The sequence below is a fragment of the Cervus elaphus genome, chromosome 14 (genome assembly GCF_910594005.1).
Source record: "Cervus elaphus chromosome 14, mCerEla1.1, whole genome shotgun sequence".
NCBI lineage: Eukaryota > Metazoa > Chordata > Mammalia > Artiodactyla > Cervidae > Cervus > Cervus elaphus.
In genome coordinates, this window is record NC_057828.1 from 48,930,519 (window position 1) to 48,951,787 (window position 21,269).

Sequence of the window (21,269 nt, forward strand, 5' to 3'; positions counted from 1 at the left end):
AGGGGCTGCCATCACCTCACAGGCGTCCCAATCCATCCTGGCTAGTACCATCCCACTTAGGACCATGTTTCCCACATACAAATATGACGATGCTGCAACTTTGAAAGAAGCATCTATACGTAAATTTATGTTTGGGCTGGTTTCTATTGTTAAGTTTATTTCCCTGAATTCTATATACCTGCTTCCCTTGCCAGAAGGTGAGTGCTTTAAAGGTAGATACTGTGACATGTACATGTGTACTCCACTACTTAGCTTTCGCTTGGTACTCAATAGATACTTATTGAATAGAAATTTAAAAAAAAAATGATGATGCCACTTGGCCACTCAATCCCACTCCCAGGCTCCCCACTGCTCTAGGAGAAAGTCCATTTTCTTCAAATCCAGGCCTCGGTGACCTGACCAGGACTGACATCTCCAGCTCCGCCCCTTGGGTAGTACTGTGCTGGAGCCACCACACCGGCTCTGATTCCCAGACCTCCCTTGTCTTTCCTGCTTGCTCTTTGCCCCACTCTTTGCTCTGTCCCCTTCTTCCTAATCTTCCACGTCTACCTTAGACATCACTTTTTCCTTTCCTCGGAGAAGGCAATGGCACCCCACTCCAGTACTCTTGCCTGGAAAATCCCATGGACGGAGGAGCCTGGTAGGCTGCAGTCCATGGGGTCAAGAAGAGTCAGACATGACTGACTTCACTTTCACTTTTCACTTTTATGCATTGGAGAAGGAAATGACAACCCACTCCAGTGTTCTTGCCTGGAGAATCCCAGGGATGGGGTCACACAGAGTCGGACACGACTGAAGTGACTTAGCAGCAGTAGCAGCAGCAAGTCCACCCCAAACCCAAGTATTAATAGGATGGTGGATCTCAGGCTGCCCCAGTCTTCTGCCCTCCCCAGTAGAGCACCTCCTCATTTGACCTGTTTTGTCTCCCTGGGGGCATTTATCACGCTACTAAGGTGCTGTGTTTGCTTATTGGTTGACACCCCCCCCCCCCCACCGCCACAGCCACCTTAAGAGCAGGCCCTGACATATTCACTGTGACTCCCCAGTGGATACAACAGTGTGCGATAAACAAGACGCGCCCAGGGGATGTTTGTTCAGCAGATGAAGGGCAAACTATCCTGCCAGCCAGTGATGGTGACAGATGAGAAGCCTGAGGCTGGATGAGGCAGTTCAGGAAAGGGGCCCAGGGCAGTCTGAATACGACCAAAAGCCTCCAGCCGTCCTTAGGATGAGTCAGCCTCACCTGAGAGCTTGTTGGAAGTGAAGAAGCCCAGCCCCACCCAGAGGACCTGAACCACAATAGTCATGCTAACAAGATCACAAGCGATTTGAGGGCACTTTAGAGCTTGATCAACATTGCCTTCTCATCTAGGGACAGGCAGTTGGGAGGAGGTGGGGGTAGTGCTGGCGGTGGAGACTGGGAACAGTCCCAGGAGAGGGGTGGTGGTCCAACCTTGCTTTTCCCCAAAGGTCTTGGGAACCGTCTGAGGCTGAAAGGGCCCGAGCAGGTTGGGGGATGGTGTGGGGGAGAGGCGACGGGCCCAGGTGCAGACCCCAGGGCGCCCTGGGAAGCCCTTCCCCACCCACCTTCCGCCTCTGCTCCTCCTCCTCCTGCATCTTCAGCTGCAGCTTGCGCACCATCACCTGGCGCTTCCACTCGGGGATGGGCCGGCCCTGCTCGTCGTACGTGGGGATGAGCGCCTCCACGTCCAGCTGCACGCCCGGCGCAGGGGTGGCGGGCGGCGCCGGCGCCACGCTGCCATTGAGCAATGGCTGGGACCCCACGGCCGGCGGGGTGGGGCTCCGGGCCCGTGACGGTGCCGGCGATGCCGGCGGCAGCGGCGATTCCAGCTACGGGGAGAAGCGGCGGGGCTGAGTGCTGGGCAAACGGGAGCGAGGGGAACCGGGGCGGGGCCGCCTGTCGCGTCTCTTACCTGGGAGGCCGGCTGCCCACTTCCGGAGAACACCGTGGTCAGCCCCTTGCTCTGCGGCGTGGGCTTCAGACTCTTGCCCGCCTTGATCTCAGCCAGCAGCTCCGAATTGTCGCCCGTCGGGGACATCATGTTGAAAGACTTGGTGCCTGCGCGGAGGCAGGAGAGGAGACGCTGGCCCGGTGTGGGGCCCGCAGCCCCGCCGCCCCCCACCTGCCCTCTGCTGCCGCCTCCCCAAGGCAGGGCGGGCCCGGCCTTCCCTTGGGCTCAGAGAGCAGCTCTCCAGGTCCTGCCCCTCCACCCCGGCAGCTCTCGGGGACCCCAGAGGCGGGTCCTCCTCGGCTGGCAGCCAGTGCGGCCCCACCATCCTCCCGGCCCTACTCACGGGGTGTGGGGCCCCCACCTGGAGGCCCCTGGGAGTTCATGATAGCTCCTGGGCCTGCCCTGGCAACTCTAGTGAATGTCTCCGCCCAGCGTACTGACTGCCCAGCTCCAAAACACTACCTGGGGCCAGCCACCTGACCTTTGTCCCGGGTTCCCTGGCGCAGCCTGACCAGGGTGGAGTCTCCCCTCTGACCCTCTCTGCATCAGCAAAGCCCAGTGACCCTTGGACTGAGTCACCTGGGGCTTCCCTGGCTCTAGACACTGGACCCTGGATCCCACAACCTGGTCGGCCCCCTCCCACCACCACCCCCGCCCCCACGCCCACAGACAGACATCCGCGCAGACACACTGGTTGCAAGCCCGGAGCACAGTTATGGCAAAGCGCAGCTCACTTCTGGCGGCCCCAGGAGAGCCGAGCCCTAACTAAGGCTATGGGGTGGGGGCACTTAGGAAGAAGGGCCAAGCGGATGACATGCAAATGCGTGGAGCGGAGTTTGCATTTTCCGACAAGGCCGGCGGCGGCGACCCGGGTTTGAAGAGGGTTGTCTTTCGAGCCGGAGGAGGGGTCAGGACTCGGTGAGGGAGAAAAAAGGGGGACCAACAGCTTCCAGGTCCCCGGGGTTGGGGATCACCGAGCACAATAGTGGGAGGGGGAAAAAAGACAAAAAGTGCTGATGGGCGCCGGCTGCCGGCTCATTTCTTTAGGCTACACCATCAGCCGAGCACAGAATGCGCACGCGCAGGTGTGAGTAGTGGCGGTCCAGCCGGTGGCGTCCGGCACCCCTCACCTGCCGGCCCCTCCTCCTGTCCTTTCCTCGAGCCCCCAGCCCCTCCAGCCTGACTTATCCTGAGCCTGCCCTGAGCCCCGCCCCCGCGCCTCAGCCGGGAGCCGCGCACGCAGCTACTCACTCTTCCTGTGTCTCAGGACTCTCACTTCTAGGGACGGAGAGGAGAGAAGCGACAGAGAAGTTAGGGGAGGGAGGGGGCTGGGGTGAGGCCAGGACTGCAGGGAAGGCGGGAGGAGGGGAGGGAGGGAGATGCCCAGCGAGACCGGGGAGAGGAGGAACTTTGTGGTCCATCTGCCCCTGGCTCAGGCTGCGCTGGGGCTCCACAAGGGTGGTCTGCTCAGTTCTCAGCTTTGTTGTGCTCTGAGAGCTGGGCTGGGCTGCCATGGGCCCTGGGCCCCCTCGCCAGGGCCTCAATCTTGGCATTGGTTGGGATAGGGCACCCAGCCCAGGCTCTGCTGCGAAGGGGTGTCTGGAGAAGCCCAGAGTCCATTTTTCTTCTGTTCCTAGCTTCAGCCTTGCTCCACACTGCCAAGGGAAGACACTGACCCCAAAGCTGGAGGCGCAACTGATGGTGAACATGCTACGCTACCATGGCTCCAGTCTGCAGGGGCTGTGGCTCCATAGGTACCCAGGGAGCCCAGGCTGGCCCTACCTGGAATCCTACTGCAGCCTCTCATGCCCTAGTCAGGGAGATGAAGCTTTGGATGGTGGTTTTAACCACGATCCCGGCACCGAGTGGCTGGGTGAGGAAGGCATCTCTGCCACCCACTGAGGCTGGAATGGAAGCATCAGCACCCAGATACTACCTCCTGGGCCTGCTGGGGGCCCTGACAGGCAGGTGGCCCCACATTTCAGAAAAGAAGCCCGGGAATCCTGGTCATTGGTCTAGCTCTTTAAAAAGGATGATGCTCGGGGGTGTCACCAAGAGGGGGAGGGCAGGGTATGATGGACAGCTGCCCCCCCCCCCCCATAGCTAGGCCTGGGAATGTATAATGGCTAGCTCAGAAGAACAAGAGAAAGCGGCCAGGAGTGGAAGAGTCACTCTGGAGAAATATGGGGCAGGAAGAAGTCTGCCCAGCAACACTGCCTCCTTGAAGCTAATTCTACTTCTCTGAGCTTCCCTCTAGCACCAGCCTGCCACCAGAGCTGGGAGGCCTTCCCTACTGGGCCAGAGGCAGCGGGCAGGACCAAAGAGGGCAGGGGACTTGCCCCAGATCACACAGCACAGTCCTGCTCTGACAAGAGCTGAAGCAACTCCGAGCCTTCCCTTAGGGTCAAGTCCTCATTGGGGTAGGGGCTGCAGAAAGATCAAGTAGGTAAAGAGGAAGCACCAGAATTGTGGCAGCTGGGGGAGGGGGTGGTCTAGGTTTCCCTCCCCGTTCAGGGCCAGCGCCGCCCTCCACCCCTCAACCAGCCCCTACTCACTGCCAGTGGAGGAAGAGGAGCGACGCTGCCCGCAGCCGGGGCCCGAGCCCTCGAAGGGCAGAGGCGGAGCAGGCGGTGGTGAGCTCAGGGCCTCGGGCAGGGGCGGCGGCGGGGGCGGCGGGGGCAGCTCCCTGGATGCCTTGGGGTCCGCGCCACAGCCGTTGTGCACGTGGTTTCCCGGGAGCAGCGCCGCCTGCGGGGGAGCCGAGGGGCCAGCGAGTGAGATGCGGGCGGCACGGCCGGGTCCCGGGCGGCCGGCGGGCGCGGGCTGGCGGGCACGCACCTCCTCGCTGTGCGCCATGCCCGGGCGTGCGACCAGCGGCTCCCCGGGGTGGCGGCCCAGCTGGCGGTAGTAGTCCCCCGTGCTGGGCTGCTTGCTGAAGGCGCGGGGCTTGCGGCCGGAGTCCTGCCTCCGCAGCCCGTTGCGGCCGTCGCGGGAGCTGGGCTGCGGGAAGACAGCGGGCGGAGTGAGCCCTGGACACTCGTCCCTTACGCCTCCCGGCGCTTCACCTTCCGGGGGCTCACGGTCCCCGACCCTTCTGTTCTCAGAGCGAGGATTGGGGCGAAGGTACCCGGGGCCTCGGTGAAAGGGCAGGCCCGGTTGGCCGCACAGGGAGGGGTTCTGGGCGCCGGCCAAGGGGCGCAGGAGCCCCTACGGAGGCTAGAAGGGGCGGGCCCGGGGACGGGGTGACCCAGCCCGAACGCCGGGGGAGGGGGGGCCGAAGCAGGGGTAGCTCCCGGCCTCGGCAACGCCAGGGCCTGAGCCGCACAGCGGCCCCCAGATGGTCCCCGCACGCCTTTCTTGCGGGGGTCCCACGCCGAGGAAGCCCACTCGAGAGCCCGCGTCCTGCTGCGCTCCTGTTTGCCCAGGGCCCTCGGCGGGCCGGCCCGGGGCCGCGTCTGCTCCTACCTGCGACCGTTCCGGTGGCCCCCCGCTGCGCACCTGGCGGTGGGGGCGGCATCGACCCGACACCTGCGCTACCTGATCCCTCCGCTCAGGTTACAGCCCAGCCCGCCCGCCCGCCCGACCGCACCCTCGAGCGCCGAAGAGCTCTGTCGGCCTGACATCACCCAGAGCCTGCCAATACTCGGCCAAACCCCCCAAACAGTCGGGAATGCCACGGGGGAGGGGGGTCGCCAACTGCTGGGCCAAACCTGGCTTCCGTGCCTACCCCGCGGGCCAGATGTGGTCTCGTTCCCGCTGCACCTCTCTCCCTCCGCTTCGCGCTGAGCACCCCAGCCTCCATCCGCCAGAGACAATTCAGACCTCACCGTGGGCACCCCCATGTTTGGCCCCCCGGGGTTCCGGGTCACGCCCCCGCTCTTCCCCTCCCGCATCTGGAAACCATCGCGGTCTGCGTAAGGGACACCGACACTCGCGCCTGAGACTCGGGTTTCAGGGGCGGCAGTGCGGGTTCGGGTGACAGCGCGGGCGGCCCGCCCCGTCGCAGCCGACCCCCACAAAGCCCAGCCCGGGAAGAAAGACAAGAGGCGGAGGGGCCAAAGGCCAAGTCTCCTAGCAGGGGCTGTCCCCTGCCCCACCCTCAGTCCGCGCGTCCCCGCGGTGGCCCCGGACCCTCCGAGCCCCACCCGGCAGGGCTCACGTTGCAAGGAAACGCGACACCGCAGGATTCATTTTCTGGGCCGGCCTGCCCCCTAAGCGCCCCCCTGCAGCCTCGAGACGCGGACGCCGCGACCCCGCTCCTGCCCGCTGTCGGGGAAAAAAGCCGCGGCGGGGGGCGCGGAGCACACAAAGAGACCTTTGTGGAGCGACCCAGCGCCTGCCTCCCGGCACGCACACACCCGGGAGGGGCGCGGGACAGCGCAGTCCTGATCCTAGCTGAGGGGAGCGGAGGGGAGGGAGCGGGGCCGGGCCACCCGTCCTGCGGCTGGGGGCTGAGAGCGGAGCCCACCTGCTGGCCCGCAAAGTCTACTGGCCCAAGGCACCCTGCAGGCCTCTCCTGGCCCGCCCCCCACCTTCCAGAGATGAAAGGGGAAGCCACTGAAGGCCTGGTCTGAGGTGGCAAGAAGTGGGTTGGCGGGTGGCCTTGCAGGGACTGTATTCTTCCCTTCCCCCACCCGGTGGTCGTGTGACCTGGGTCACCTGTGGGAATTGGTTACTGAGCTTGGATCTGGAGAGCTTGCCTTGGGCTTGAGAGAGAACTACAAGGTTAAGGCTCCCACAGGACCTTAGAGGGGCTCTATTCTTTACCCCAGACTCAGTCACCTGGGGTCTCAGGGGCCTTCCCCTCTCAGACCAGCCTGGTTTTCTCCTCTTGGCCAGAACTCCAGGGCTCCTCCTTCCGGGCCTCCGAGCCGCCCAGGACTCTGAGCTGTCCACGCCAGCCCTCTGTCCCTTCCCCTGCTCCAAACCCTCGGCCAGGATCCTACAGGCTCTGCATCATGGGTCCCTCACACTCAGAGCGCCCCCCCTGAACTCAGCCCCTTCTCACTAGCTTGCTTCTCCCCAGGGAGAGACCCCATCTTAGGATCGGCTTGTCTATTCACCTGGGAGCTGAAGCCTCAAACTGGGGAGCCATCCTCCATATTACCCCCTGCCTCCAGCCCCCACTACTGAGAGTGCTGAGCCCTGCTGGTGCTCCCTCCTGGTGCTCCCTTCCACTCTCCTCCAACCCTCACCTTCACTACTGCCTGCATCTCCCACCTGGAAGACACTCCCTTGGGAGCCATTCTCCCCCTGTGCCCAGAGCTGGGTACATGTAGGTCTGAGGGGAGGCAGTTTACACGTATTCTCTGCCATCTCCATGAGCACCCTGCTCCTCTGGGCAAGATGGGGTGAGGATCCAGCTCCTGAGAGGCATGGCTATCAGGGTATACGTTCCTTCACGCCTCTCCTGCTCCCCATCTCCCCAAAGGGTGGTAGCTGTGTCTTCCTTGTCTGTCTCCAGCGTCCAGCCCTGGGTCACCATGGAACTGAGCAGAAGTTTTGACTCCTGAACAGGCCACTGGACCAGGGACCCCCATCCCTCGCCCTGTACCCACGAGCCGGGCTAGCTGTTGGCCTCCACCGTCCCCCATCAGCCCCCTCCCAGATCTGGAGGGAGGCAGGCTGTGTGGGGGGAGGACTTCACTACCTCCTTCTTGAAGGCCTCAGTCTCCACGTGTCGGAGTTTGTTCTTCGTCTGCAGGTAGATGTCAGCAGCTTTTAGCCCTTCAGGGGGCTTGGGAGCTGGGAAGCCTGGTGGGGGTGGGGGCAGCTGGGTGCCTGGGGGTGGGGGTGGTGGAGGGAAGCCGGGTGGTGGCGGTGGTGCTTTGGTTTTCTCCACCTTGCCATGGGGCAGGTCCGGCTCTGGGCTCAGCATGTCCATGTAGCTCTGTATGTCTGCTGCTCTTGGGCTGGGAGCCCCTGAGAGGGAGGGAAAGATGGGTTGGGGAGTTTTCAGAAAGGCTGACCCCCAGCTGGAGACCCCTCTTCTGCCTGGAAATGACCTGCCACTGGGGGAGGCTGGCTCCAGTGGAACTTGGCATGCATGGCTCCACTGCGGGTCCACCATCACCCTGGCCCTGCCCACCCGCAGCCCTGCACTGTGCTCAGGTGGGAGGGGCACTGGCAGAGGGTCTGGGCTCTAGGATGGACTTACAGGGCAGAGCCACCCGGAGGGCAGAGGGGTGGCTCCTCAGGACAGATCTGGCAGGGCAGGTGGCAGGAGTATGGACGGCCACACCCCAGCTTTGCAGGGTGCCCGTCAGCTCTGCAGGCTACCACCTGGTGGCCTGAATCTGGCATCACACCTAAGCTAGGGCGTGGTCCGCATGTGTGGACACACGTACCTGGCTTCTGCCCGGGTGTGCATTCATGTGTGTTCACGAATGTGCGTACATGCTTCTTTGTACTTATGAGTGTGTTTGCATTAGACCTGGGGTCTATGAGTGTGTGCAGGTAGTACAGGTGTGGGCACATGTCTGTGTATTCATATTTATAGATTGTGTGTACACCTGTATAAGTGTGCACTCGAGTGTGGGTAGGCGTGTGTAATGTCTGGGGAACTTGTGTGATGAATTGTAAGTGGGGTGCATGTAGCTTCTGTGGGTGGGAGGGTACCTGTGGATGTACAGGCACGTTTGTGATGGACACAAGCATGAGTGTCACCTGTCCTCACCAGAAGCAGCGTCCCCTTCTGGTGACCTGGGCAGTCTCTGGTGTCAGCCATGGGCACAGAAGGTCCAGGGGTGGCCCTGAGGGCCCACTGGGCTGGCTCTCATCTGCTCCCCCCCCCACCTCCTCCAGGCCCACTCACCACGCACAGAGCGCTGGCCCTTGACACTCGAGTGGCTGGAGGAGCAGGAGTCGTAGTTGGAGAGGGTGCTGGTGGGAGAGCTGAGGTCAAAGTTCGGCGGCTGGACCGACATGGTGGTATTGGGCGAGGACATGCCCGAGTCAGGCTGCTTGGTCTCCAGGTCAGCGGATGGATCCCGGGACAGCACGCGGTGCTCCACACTCTGAGTGGGAGAGGAGGCCATAAGGGCAATCCTGCCCCAAAGACCAGCATATTCTGGGCCGGGGTCCTGCTGTGTGACCTCGGTCAAGCCACTTGCCTTTCTGGGCTCCCTTCCCTGTCATGAGAATGTCTCTTCTCAGGTTCTTCCCAGGCTGAGATTCAAACCCAGCCCCCCAACAGCAGGACCGTGGGTTCCTGGGAAACTCCCAGCCCTGGCTGGTCTCAGCTCGGGGGTTGGGGACTGCCAGAAGAGAGGGCGCTGGGCTGGACTCCAAGAGAGGGCACGCATGGCACCAGCCTTCCCCTTTCTCACCAGCGGGCAGAGGGCCCAGGCTCCAGTGCAGCGAGGGGGCATAGGCACTGAGTGGGTAAGAACATCTGAGCAGCTGGAGAGAGGGGAGGGGTGCACAGCACCCACAACTTGCAGGAAAGACTGATCCCCCAGGATGGGCCAGCAACCCCCATCTCTCCCTGCTGGCTTGGAGCAAACTCCATCACCAGCCCAGCCCCAGTCTCCTGATGGAGCCTTTGGGGAAAGGGTGGGGCCTGGGGTGGCCTAGCTGAGCTAGGTCAGCCTGAGCTCAGCCATCCCCTACCACTGCCCCTGCCTGTGCCCACGACCTGACCCTCCCACCTGGGAGCAGGCTAGGGTGGGGTCTCTGCTTACGTTGCCCATGCTGGCCCTGCTGCCGGCAAGACTGCTGCTTGTTCGCTCGCTGCCTCCTGCCCAGGCCTGCTCCTCCCTGCCCTGAGCCCCCTCCCTGCCTGAGAAGTGTCACAGGCCCCCCGGGAATGGTAGGCAGGCCTGGCACCAGGTAACAGCTCAGCAGCCACGCTCATTGGCCCCGTAATTAGGGGCTCTGCAGGAGTGTTTGCCTTTTCTGGGCCAGTATCCCCCATGGCTTGGATCTGTCACAACGCAGCTGGGACCGCCTAGTGAGGGGACCAGCGCCTCCCCACCCCACCCAGTTCAGCGGGGCCAGGCCCTGCTGCCCAAGCCATGAGCCACGGGGAACCATAGGAGCTGAGCTGGGGTGGCAGCCTAAAGCTGCCAAGCCTTCCTTGGCTGGCAGCAGTGGGCACCAGGGGTGCCCAGCCCTGACCTGGGGATGACAGAGGTTAGGGGCAAGGGCTTTACAGCCTGGGGGGGATGGTTTCAAATTTCATCTCCCCCACTTACTAGCTCCATGCATGACCTTTCTGTCCCTTGTCCTTTCTGTCTGCACCTAAAACTCTTCATCTGTAAGTGGGAGTAACAGTGCTTCCTGCCTCATTATGTTGCAACAAATATTTTAAAAGTTAGTGAAGTGCCAGTGCATGGTAGCCAGTAAATACCATATGTGTCAACTGACAATATTAATATACAGTGCATATTAACTGCAATTACACCATAAAGCACTAGGCAGGATACCTACTGCAGTCAGAATTCAAGGAGTGGTTCTTGTTTGCTCATTGCCTGCAGCCAAAGCTTCCATTAGGAGGCACTGTTCCCCCCACCCCCAAACAATTTCAGATATTCTCAGTGGAAAGGAGCCCACCCTAGTGCAGAAATGCCCTTCACAATGTCCGCTTCTGCTTGTATACCCCAGTGACAGGTTGCTCACTACCTAAAGCATCACTACTTTCTCTGGGTGGCCCTTTCTTGGCGGGGGGTGAGTTCTTCCTCGGGACCAGCGCAGTCTCTGACCCCTGAGTCTTGCTGTGCTCTGAGGTCCCCAGAACCAGCGTGTCCCCATGTGCTCGAAGGCAGGGCGTGCAGTGCTCTGGGCAAGAGGCCATTGGCCCTTTCTCCCCCAGCTTCATTTCGCAGCTCCTCTCATGGCCAAGCTGCCCCCTCTGAAGATGCCTGTGAAACCAGCCCTCTTTCCTCCCCTCCTGCACCAGATGAGGCAGAGGCCTGGACTGGGAGCCACCCACACCTGAGCTCAAGTCCCAGTAGGTTACTTCATGGCTTTGTAACCATAATAAAATAATTTAAAAAGAGTAACACAGCTTTGCAATTATGAAGTAGCCATGCAGTGAGCAAACATGCAGAGTAGTGGTGAAGAGCGGGATCTCCAGGTTAGGCCACTGGGTCTCCCCAAAGCTCAGTTTACCCACCTGTGAAATGGGGACAGTAGCACTTCCTACCTCAGAGGATGGTACGTATGTGTGTATGCACTCAGTTGTGTCCAACTCTTTGCAACCCCATGGACTGCAAAGAGTCCACTGCAACCCCCGGTGGACTATAGCCCACCAGGCTCCTCTGTCCTTGGGATTCTCCAGGCAAGAATATTGGAGTGGGTTGCCATGCCCTTCTCCAGAGGATCTTCCTGACCCAGGGTTCGAACCCTCGACTCTCACTTCTCCTGCATTGGCAGGCGAGTTCTTTACCACTAGCACCACCTGGGAAGCCTGAGAGTTAAATGAGCTAATTAATACCTGGGGGCAGGTGAATGCACTTTACTGTTCCCATTGTGTGTAAGTGTCGTTTATCCGAGCCTTGGGTCTCTTCAGGATGAGGCTGGTCCTCTTTCCCTCGATATTTCTGCCTCCATCCCCTCACTTCCCAGGAGTCCGTGGTCCTGGGCTGAGAGGTCATGTGGGGTAGTGGTCTAGGGCACTTATTCCTGTGACCTTGGGCAAGGGGCTTCACTTTCCTGAACCTCAGCTTCTTCCTTGGCAAAAGGGGTAACAACACGTACCCCTTGGTGGAGGTGGGGGCAGGGTGGGGGGGTGCAATGACACGGTGAGGTGGGGGAGCAGCGCCCTGGGCTTACCAGGTTCTCCACGGTGCGCAGGTAACGAGTGCAGTGGCTGTGGCCGTTGTAGTCCGCGAGGTCGGCGGCCGTGTACCCGTCGCGGTCGCGGACGTCCAGCTCCGCGCCGTTCACTACCAGGATCTGGCAGCACTGCAGGGGCGCGCAGTGAGGACCCCTGGCCCATAGCCTGGACCTCCGCGCGGGGGGCAGAGCTGTGCTGCGAGCGCGGCGCCAGCAGAGGGCGCCCGCCCCTCCCGTTCTCTCCTGGCCTCCGGGCCACGCCCCGGGCCCGCCTCCGCCCCACCCTCACCTCCAGCTCCCCGTTCTCGGCGGCGTCATGCAGCGGGGTCCCGCCCCACAGATCGGCCGCGATCTCGCCGCCGTGCAACAGGAGCCAGCTGAGCACTTTGGCGTGGCCGCGGCTGGCCGCGAAATGCATGGCCGTGGCGCCGTCCTTGTCCTTCTCCGACAGGCTCACATCGGTGCAGCTCACCTGGGAGAGAGGGGGCGGGGGCAGAGAGGGGCGGGGACTGGGCGCCAGCCCCTCCTATCCCCGCCCCCGTCCCGTACAGGCCCCGCCTCCCCGGACCCCGCCCCGACGTGTCCCCGAGCTCACCAGCCACACGATGACCGAGGTGTGGCCCATCTGCGCTGCGGCGTGCAGCGGGGTCATGCCATCGTGGGCGCTCAGGTGCGGGTCCGCGGCGCACTCCTGCACCAGGTACTGCGTCACCTCTAGGTGGCCCTCCTGGCACGCCAGGTACAGGGGCGTGGCACCGTTCTTGGTTTGGGCATTCACTCCCCTGCGGAATACGGAGCACCCACCGTGGGCTCTCAGCGCCCAGCCCCCTCCAAAGCCTCCTTCGCCCCTTGACCGCTCCCGGGGAGCTCTGGAGGGTAACTGGGGAAGACCTAGTCGCTGGACCTGGCTGCCCAACTCCCTTTGGACACAGTCCTGTGCCAGCCTTCCTGGGTGGGGGCCTTCTGGCTTGCTCCCCACCTACCCCTCGCAGCCTCCTTTCCACAGTGCATGTCTAGTGATTGAGCTAGTCTCTGCCCTCAGTAAACAACTCGCCTTTTTACCAAGGTCTACAAGGATGCTGTGATCTGGCCTCCCCCTACCTTTTCAGCCACATGGATCCACTGTCACTGTGAGTCCTCACACCTGCTGTCTGACCTCTGTGTCTTTGATTACTCCCCCCCCGCCCCCGACTGGGGATGCTCTTCCCATCTCTCTTGAAGACTCAGTACAGGTTCTTCCCTGGTGGTCCAGTGACTAAGACTACACGCTCCCAAGGCAGGGGGCCCGGGGTTCCATTCTTGGCCAGGGAACTAGATCCCTTATGCTGCAACTAAGCCCTGGTGCAGCCAAATAAATAAAGACATATTTTTAAAAAAAGACTCAATACAGATCCCTCCTTCAGGAGGCTTGTTCCACTACAAGAACAGGCTTTTCCAGCCTCCGTGCCCCATACTGCCCTGGGTTCACTCCACGGGCCACCTGTCATGCCCAGTGGATCAAAACTTGTTATGGCCTCTGCCGCCCCCAGAAGACTGAACTCCCAGAGGGCAGAGTGGTAATGTCGCCAGATAAAACATAAAAAAATCTGAACTTTGGATGTGCTTAGTCTCTCAGTCTTGTGCAATGCTTTGCAACGCCATGAACTGTATCCTGCCAGGCTCCTCTGCCCACGGAATTTTCCAGATCAGAATACTGGAGTGGGTTGCTATTTCCTTCTCCAGGGGATCTTCCTGACCCAGGGAATGAACCTGTGTCTCCTGCATCAGTAGGTGGATTCTTTACCACTGAGCCACCAGAGACAACAAATAATTTTCTAGTATAAGTATATGCCCAACGGGCATGCGGACATACATATTCTAAACTGTTAATTGTTGTTTATCCAAAATTAAAATAGTCTTGTGGTTGTTGTCAGTCTGGCCACCCTACAGGTGAATGCCATCCACTGAGCATGTCCCAGGTGCCATGACACTAGCAGGCAGATTCTCAGTGAACACCCTACCTTAAGTCCTACTATCATCCCCATTTTGCAGAGGGGCTCAGGGGCTGTGACTTGCCAAGGGTCACACAGCTGGTAAGTGGTGCTTGGGCACACACCTGTCTGTGTGATGCAGGGCCAGGTGCAGAGCAAGAACCAAGGGAGTGGTGGAGGGGCAGTTTCCTGTCTTCACTCCCCCAGGCTTCTCTCGGGCCTAACTTGCAGCTGTCACTGCCCCTCATCCCTGCTCCCAACTCCCACAGAAGGGTCTTAACTGGAGAGCCACTCTCAAGAAGTGGAGTGCTGCTGGGGAATAGGGACGCTGGCCTAGCAGCTGGCAGAGCCTCAGTTTTTCCGACTTCACAATGGGTGTGGACACCAGGGTGTAGTTACCGGATATGAGCACAAGGTGGAGCCACAATCTAGGCCCAGACCCAGGAGCTCCCGGTGAATCCAGGATGGAGGGTTGGGGAAGAGTATGAGCTAAGTCCCTCTGGGCTGGGTCAGGACTCTGGGCCTCAGGAACTGCAATTTTTCATCAGACGTCATACCCTCCCACCCGGTATGCCTCCCCCATCTATTTGCTTACGACGTCAATCACACACTCCACCCCCACCATCTACGCCCTCCCTCCCTCATCCAGCTGCCAGCCATGTGCCCATTAATGAGGGCACCAGGCCACCCAGCCCTCCTCTACCTGGGCCCCCACTCCATCATGCACCCTCTTGCCACCCACCCATGACTTGGCCCCTCCCTCTCACATACCCCTCGGGCCCTCAGCTCACATCCCCCTGTCCCTAAGACCCCATCCCCGTCCACTTTCCTGCCCCCTGCCCCCTGCCCAGGCTGCCCACAGCCCCCCCGGGCACCAAGCCCCAGCTCTATCCATCCTCCTGACACTCAGCCTGGGACCCTGCCTGGCTGCCCTCCATTACCCCACCTGTGTCACGGTGGAGTGGGGTGATGAGTCCCCACCCACACGCCGTACCTGGAGAAGGTGCTGGCTCTCAGCCACCAGCCTCCACGCCCCGGTGCCAGCGTCCCCCGCCCCTCCCCCCGCCATTCACATGCTGGTGCTTCAGGAGGAGCCTGTTTAATATTTCATGACTGACACTCCATGGCCTGAATTATTCACCGAGTAACCAAGGCACGAATTGTGGTGCTGGAGAAGACTCAGAGTCCCCTGGACTGCAAGGAGATCAAATCAGTCAACCCTAAAGGAAATCAACCCTGAATATTCATTAGAAGGACTGACACTGAAGCTGAAGCTCCAATCCTTTGGCCACCTGATGTGAAGAGTTGACTCACTAGAAGAGACTCTGATGCTGGGAAAGATTGAAGGCAGGAGAAGAAGGGGATGACAGAGGATGAGATCGTTGGATGGCATCACTGACTTGATGGACATGAGTTTGAGCAAACTCTGGGAGATAGTGAAGGATAGAGGAATCTGATGACCCTACAGTCCACAGGGTTGCAAAGAGTCAGAAATGACTTAGTAGGGACTGAACAACAAAGACCAAGGCACAGCAAGTGCTGGGGTCCAGGGGATTGGTGACTGGAGGGGCCACTACCCAGGGCCCACTGGGCTCTCGAGGGAGGCCTGAGACAATGCACACAGCTCAGGGCGCTAGATCTGCCCGAAGCCTTGTTCTCCCAGTCCTTCCTGCTCAGCAGGTAACTCATGACCCACGGGTGTCCAGCCAGCCTGAGATCTCAGAAGGTCTCAGAAGCTGGCATAGAGCAGGACCTGAGCAGGAGGCGGCAGTCCAGCCCATAGCCTCCCACCAGGCCACTGGTTGACACCCCATCCAGAGGCTCTGCTAGAAAGTAAATGCTCAGTAACCCATTCTAGAGTCACAGCCCCCAGCCTGGGAGACCCCAGATCATGGGGCAGGTTCGCAGATGAGCTGGGGTGGGAAAGGGGGTTCCGGCCTTATTCCCCTCTTCTACATCAGCCTAGAGGCAAGTAGAATGGGCACCCTCACTCTCACTGAAACAAATTACAAAAACATGGATGAAAGACTTCCTTGGTGGTCCTGGGGCTGAGACTCCAAGCTCCCAATGAAGGGGGCTCAGGTTCGATCCCTGGTCACCCTGGTCAGGGAACTAGAGCCCGCGTGCCGCCACTAAGACCCAGAGCAGCCAAATAAATACATAAATAAATACTTTAAAAAATATGGATGGGCACAAGGAATGAAATAATGAGTTTAGATGGAGAGAGAAGTGAATTTATGTAGTAGTATACATATAAGGTTATGTGTATATATATGTTATGTATAGGGTAGTATCAGTTCAGTATACATATACATAACTAGTATATATTATGTAGCATATGTATAAGTTATATATAAGGATTAACACATAACAGGGATAGCCAGTACCATCCACTGAACAATTGCTCTGTGCTGAGCATGGAAGGGAGCACAGTACACGTGTCCCCCATCTAGTCCGCCTAATGCCCTTATAGGGGAAGTGTTGGCATCATTTCCCTTTTACAGAAGAGACTGAGAGTTAGGCTCACTTGAGAGGCGGGGGGGCCGCAATGTGAGAAGGGCCTGGCCTGTGGGCTGCTTGCAAGCAGTGTCTTGCATCCGGTCCCCATTCACAAAGCCGTCTATGAAGTAAGGATAATAATTGACCCTGAGACATGCTTGGAGAGCCCTTGGCAAGGCCTAGCACCTTCCATGTGTTTTAGGATCCCTCTTCCCTGTGCCTCTGGCGGGGGGCACTGCGGGCCTGGGGTATCCAGGCTCCACCAAGCGTAGGTCAGGCCGGGCAGCATTTTGACCATGGGGAGTCACTGGAGCATAGGGGTGGGGTCTCAGGAGACCCCACCTGGCTCCAGCCCATCGAGTTCTGGCCATAGTGGCGCCATGGGTGACCGGTCCAGTCCAAGCCCCTGCCCTTTTCCCCGACTTTGCAGTTTGCAGGGCCAGGGGTATTCCTTACCTTCCTGGGCCTCAGTTTCCACACAGGACAAATGGGTATTACAGTTGTGGTCTCTTCATGCCTCTTGTGAGAGACAAAGGGGAAAACTTTGGAAAATAGCAAATTTTCTCCCAGGGAGGCAGGTCTTGGCTTCCTGGTACTGCTGCCCCCGTCTGACCGAACAACCCCCTCAAGGCCCTCCAGGCCTCAACACCATCACCTCCACACTACCAGCCTCATCTGCTGTCCCCTCCTTGCTCCTGAACATCTGCTCCTCTTGGTACCAACAAGTTCAAGCCAGGTCTTCTCAGCCTCCTTGGCTGGGTAGGCCCTGGATGGCCACCTGACCTCCAAATGTTGGGGTGCCCCAAAACCTCCTTTCTAAACACACTCTGCTCCTGGTGAGGTCATCTATTTCCTGGGGTCAAAGGCCACCTGTACCTAATGCCACTCATCTCTCCCGCTTGGACCTGGAGGACATGCGGCAACCCCCTCAGCCCATTCAACCATCCAGGCATTGAGCAGTTTCTTGAAATTCACATGCTTTTTTTTTCTTTTTAATTTTTAAAAAAATTTTGGCCATTCCCTGTGTATTGTGGGATCTTAGTTCTCCAACCAGGGGTCAAACCCACCCCCTTGGCCCTGAAAGCACAGAGTCCTGACCACTGGGAATTCACCCTTTACATGCTTTCACATGGAACAAATCTCTCCACACTCCCTCACCCCACCCTTTTGGTCCCCATTTCAGTAAAGGACACCAGGCCACCCTCCCTTGAGTCCAAGCTCTCGGAGTCTTTGGAAACCCTTGACTTCTTTTATAAGTCTGAGTTTCCCTAGCAACCATCACATAAATCAAGATGTATACTTTTATTCCTCTTAGGAACTAAGATGATATGGACAGACTGTAACTATTAAGTCATCCTGGATGACACAAAAGAAACATGGAATGCTCCGAAGGGTTTGCTGAAAATCTCCACCCAGGACTGGCCGGCAGCTTTCTGCAACTGTTGCCATGAGGAACAAGGACTGAGCTGCCCACGGAGGCAGACCCTGGTCACAGAACAGCATCTTCAGTATCCTCCCCGCTGGCATTAATTTCTGCCCCCAGGGAGGTCTGGCAGCGGCTGATCTCCACCAGGATTAGATCTGGGTGTGGGGTAAGGCTACTGGAACGGAAAGTCTTGAAGCCTTTGGCAGGTCTAGGTCTCTTATTCTCTGATCACACCTCTGCACTTATTTGAAATGATCCACAATCAGGACTGGCCTGGGGAAGAAATGCAGCCCTGGTTTAAGGAAGACTCTAAAACAAACAGCTTTACACCCAACCCATCAGCAAGCCTGGAATAAGCCTTCACTGGTCTGTAATTCTCCCAGTCTTCTAGGCCCTCCTGGCTCACCATGAGGACAAGTGTGATCCCCCAGGGCCACTGCCCTGGCCAGTTCTATCTGCTATGCTCACACGCCAGGTCTTGACAGGGCAGACCTCTCCCACTCAGCTCTCACTTCCCCACAGAGGCCTTCCTGGGACTCCCCTGGAAGTCTAGTAGCTAAGACTCTGTGCTCTCAATGCAGGGGCCCTGGGTTTGATCCCTGTTCAGGGAACTAGATCCTGCATACTACAACTAAGAGTTTGCATGCTGCAACTAAAGATCCTGTGTGTCGTGACTTAAGACCCAGCACGGCCAAATAAATAATTTAAAAAAGAGAGAGAGAGAGAAACCTTTCTGGACCCCCTCATTTTAAAGAAATCCCTCAACCACTGCCTTCAAACTACCATGGTCCACTTCACAGCACTTGTGACTCTTGAATTGTCTTGGCACTTTTTTCATTCATCCCAGGGACACCCATTAGGAGGCTTCCACAGGCCAGAACAGGGCAAACAGTGAAGACAGCAGAGCTCTGCCCTCTCAAACCTGGGTCCACCAGGGCCACCAGGGCACCCAACACACTGGTGCATGAGCAGGACCATCTCTGTGTGTACACACACTCTTGGTCTGGCCCCTTCTTTGCCCCTGGGAGTGCCCCAAGTCAGCTCCACAAAGCCATGAGGACTCACTACATCTCCAGCACTAGCAGGGTGGGCACTTAGGCTACATTTGGGTGCTAGTTGTTGAGTGAGTAGACATGGGGGTGAGTGGGATGGGCAGCTGGGCCTGGAGTTCTGTGATGCCTCCTCGTAAGTGGCCTCAGCTGGTCCATTTGCCCATGGGCCCCAGGAGGCCTGGAGGGAGTTCTGTCTGAGGCCACAGGCAGTGAGCTGCAGGCAGGGCCGGACAAGACCCCGGTGGATTCCAGAGTCCTCCCTCCTTCAGTGAGTATTTACGAAGTGTCAGGCCCTCGGGATGCAGGATGGAGAGGAAGAGATGCTCTCATTACATGGGGAGACAGATGATAAGAGGACCCGCTAAGATGCCAGGTAGCAGGGAGAGTGAGGAAGACCAGGAGGGAGGGCATGTGTCTGTGTCCTGGGGGCATGACAGTGTGAGGAAGGTGCAGGGAGCAAAGACTTGGAGAGGGAAGGGAGCAACCCTGGGCTCTCCGGAAGAGAGCGAGGCAGTGGGAATGACCCATTGCTGCTGTTTAGTCGCTAAGTCATGTCCGACTCTTTGTGTCCCCATGGACTGTAGCCCACCAGGCTCCTCTGTCCTCCACTATCTCCCGGAGTCTGCTCAAATTTGTGTCCATTGAGCAAAACGTGGTCCACTGGAGAAGGAAATGGCAACCTTGAAGTGGGTTGATCTGAGCAAAGGCCAGAGGTCAGAGGGCATCGGCCTGTTGCAGGAGCAGTAAGGAAACCCAAGAGACAGAGCAGAGTTGGTGATTAGGGAGCAGTTGGAGGTGAGGTGTGGGGAGTCCAGAGTGAGGAGGGCTTCTGGGCTGCTACAAGGAAGTGGCCTTCCCTATCAGTGATGGAGAAGCCTGTGGCCTGACCAGGGATCTGATCTGTGGTCTCAAAGGTGCGTACAGGTAGACAAGAAGAGGGCAGAGAGGCCAATTTGGGCCTGGGTGCCATGACAGGCTTGGATCAGGAGTTACCTGTGGGCCATGATTCCATCAGGTCCCTCCTTTCTCAGAGCCTCCCCACCTGGGTCAGTGTCCCCAGTGTGCCAGTGTGGGCTCCCCCAGGCTCCGTTGCCCAGGGGATCTCAGCAAATACAAGGGCAGACCAGGGAGTGGTAATTGAGAGTGAACACACCCCACTGCCTGTGGTGGAAACAGATGCCTGGCAGGGAACAGCAGCCCCAGTCCTAGGCAAAGGCCCCCAGCCTTCTAAGGGGGAGCTGAGCCATAGGTCTGGGGCTCCCTCGTAGGTGAGCAGCTGAGGCTTCTTGCTTGAGGCCAGGGCTGCCTGAACCTTCCAGCTGGACAGGGCTCCAGGAGCAGCCAGCTTCCACAAAACTCAGCACTACGGAAGGAAAACAGACATCCCAGATGAACATGAAAGGCCCTAAGAGATTAGCGCCTGGGCCAGGAGTGGGAAACTCAAGCTCCAATACTCTGGCCACCTGATGTGAAGAGCCGACTCATTTCCCTGATGCTGGGAAAGATTGAAAGCAAAAGGAGAAGGGGGCGGCAGAGGATGAGATGGTTGGATGGCATCAGTGACTCAGTGGACATGAGTCTGAACAAGGAGATAGTGAAGGACAGGGAAGCCTGGCGTGCTGCAGTTCATGGGGTTGCAAAGAGTCAGGCATGACTGAGCGACTGAACAATAACAGGAGTGGGAGACAGACCCAGAGAGGAGGTACAGATTGGTCAAGGCTACACAGGGAGCCAGTGGGACCATTAGCCCTTTGGAGACACCATTTCTGTATCTGCAGCCCCATGAGGCAAGGGCATTTGTTTGTTTGGTTCACTGATGTGCCCTGGGCACCTGGCCCAGAGCAGATGCTCAATAAATATGAGTCGGATGAGGGGACTTCCTTGGTGGTTCAGTGGCTAGGACTGAACGTGGTCCTAATGCAGGTGGCCCGGGTTCGAGCCCTGGTAGGGGAACTAGATCCCACGTGCCACAACTAAGGGTCCACATGCCACAACTAAAACATTATGTGTACAGCAACTAAGACCCAGCACAGCCAAATACATACATAAGTAAAAATAAATAAATATTTTTTTAGAGGGATACTTAAGGACTTCGGGAAGGTCATGTACACACTGCTATATTTAAAATGGATAACCAGCAAAGACCTATTGTACAGCACATGGAACTCTGCTCAGTGTTATGTGCCAGCCCGGATAGGAGCAGTGGGGTTTGGGGGAGAATGGATACATGTACATGTATGGCTGACTCCTTTCGCTATTCACCTGAAACTACCACAACATTGTTAATCAGCTATACCCCAGTACAAAATGTTTTTGGTGTTTAAAAAAATTAAAATTAAATAAAAAATATAAGCCACTAATTACACGAGTCTGTCTGTAAAATGGGCTGATTATAGAGCTACTGCCCAGGGTGAGGCTCAGACAGCTGCTTGGTGTCAGACCCCTGCAGGCACTCAGCAGGAGGGAGCTGGTCAGAAATCTTTGGGCAGACTGGTTTTCTGGCTCTCCATGACTGGTAGACCATGGCGGGGCCCCAGGGGGAAGACAAGGCCTGGAGCCCTGCCCCCCAACC

General features: G+C 58.5%; 1 protein-coding gene across 10 annotated transcripts in view; it reads right to left on the reverse strand.

The window, feature by feature from the left end:
- ESPN (espin) overlaps positions 1–21,269 on the reverse strand; it is a 33,847-nt gene that overhangs the window by 5,544 nt on the left and 7,034 nt on the right. For 2 of the 10 annotated variants that reach the window (XM_043922997.1, XM_043922990.1), the window contains exons 3-12: positions 12,346–12,532; positions 12,040–12,222; positions 11,748–11,879; positions 8,788–8,989; positions 7,624–7,895; positions 4,812–4,973; positions 4,529–4,721; positions 3,225–3,251; positions 1,935–2,080; positions 1,588–1,851 (exon numbers count right to left, since the gene is read on the reverse strand). In XM_043922997.1, coding sequence (XP_043778932.1) covers positions 1,588–1,851; positions 1,935–2,080; positions 3,225–3,251; positions 4,529–4,721; positions 4,812–4,973; positions 7,624–7,895; positions 8,788–8,989; positions 11,748–11,879; positions 12,040–12,222; positions 12,346–12,532 — 1,768 coding nt within the window. Of the gene's footprint in view, positions 1–751; positions 1,491–1,587; positions 1,852–1,934; positions 2,081–3,224; positions 3,252–4,528; positions 4,974–5,700; positions 6,301–7,623; positions 7,896–8,787; positions 8,990–11,747; positions 11,880–12,039; positions 12,223–12,345; positions 12,533–21,269 lie in introns of those variants that run through there. The other 8 variants (XM_043922998.1, XM_043922991.1, XM_043922993.1 and 5 more) reach the window with 7 other exon arrangements.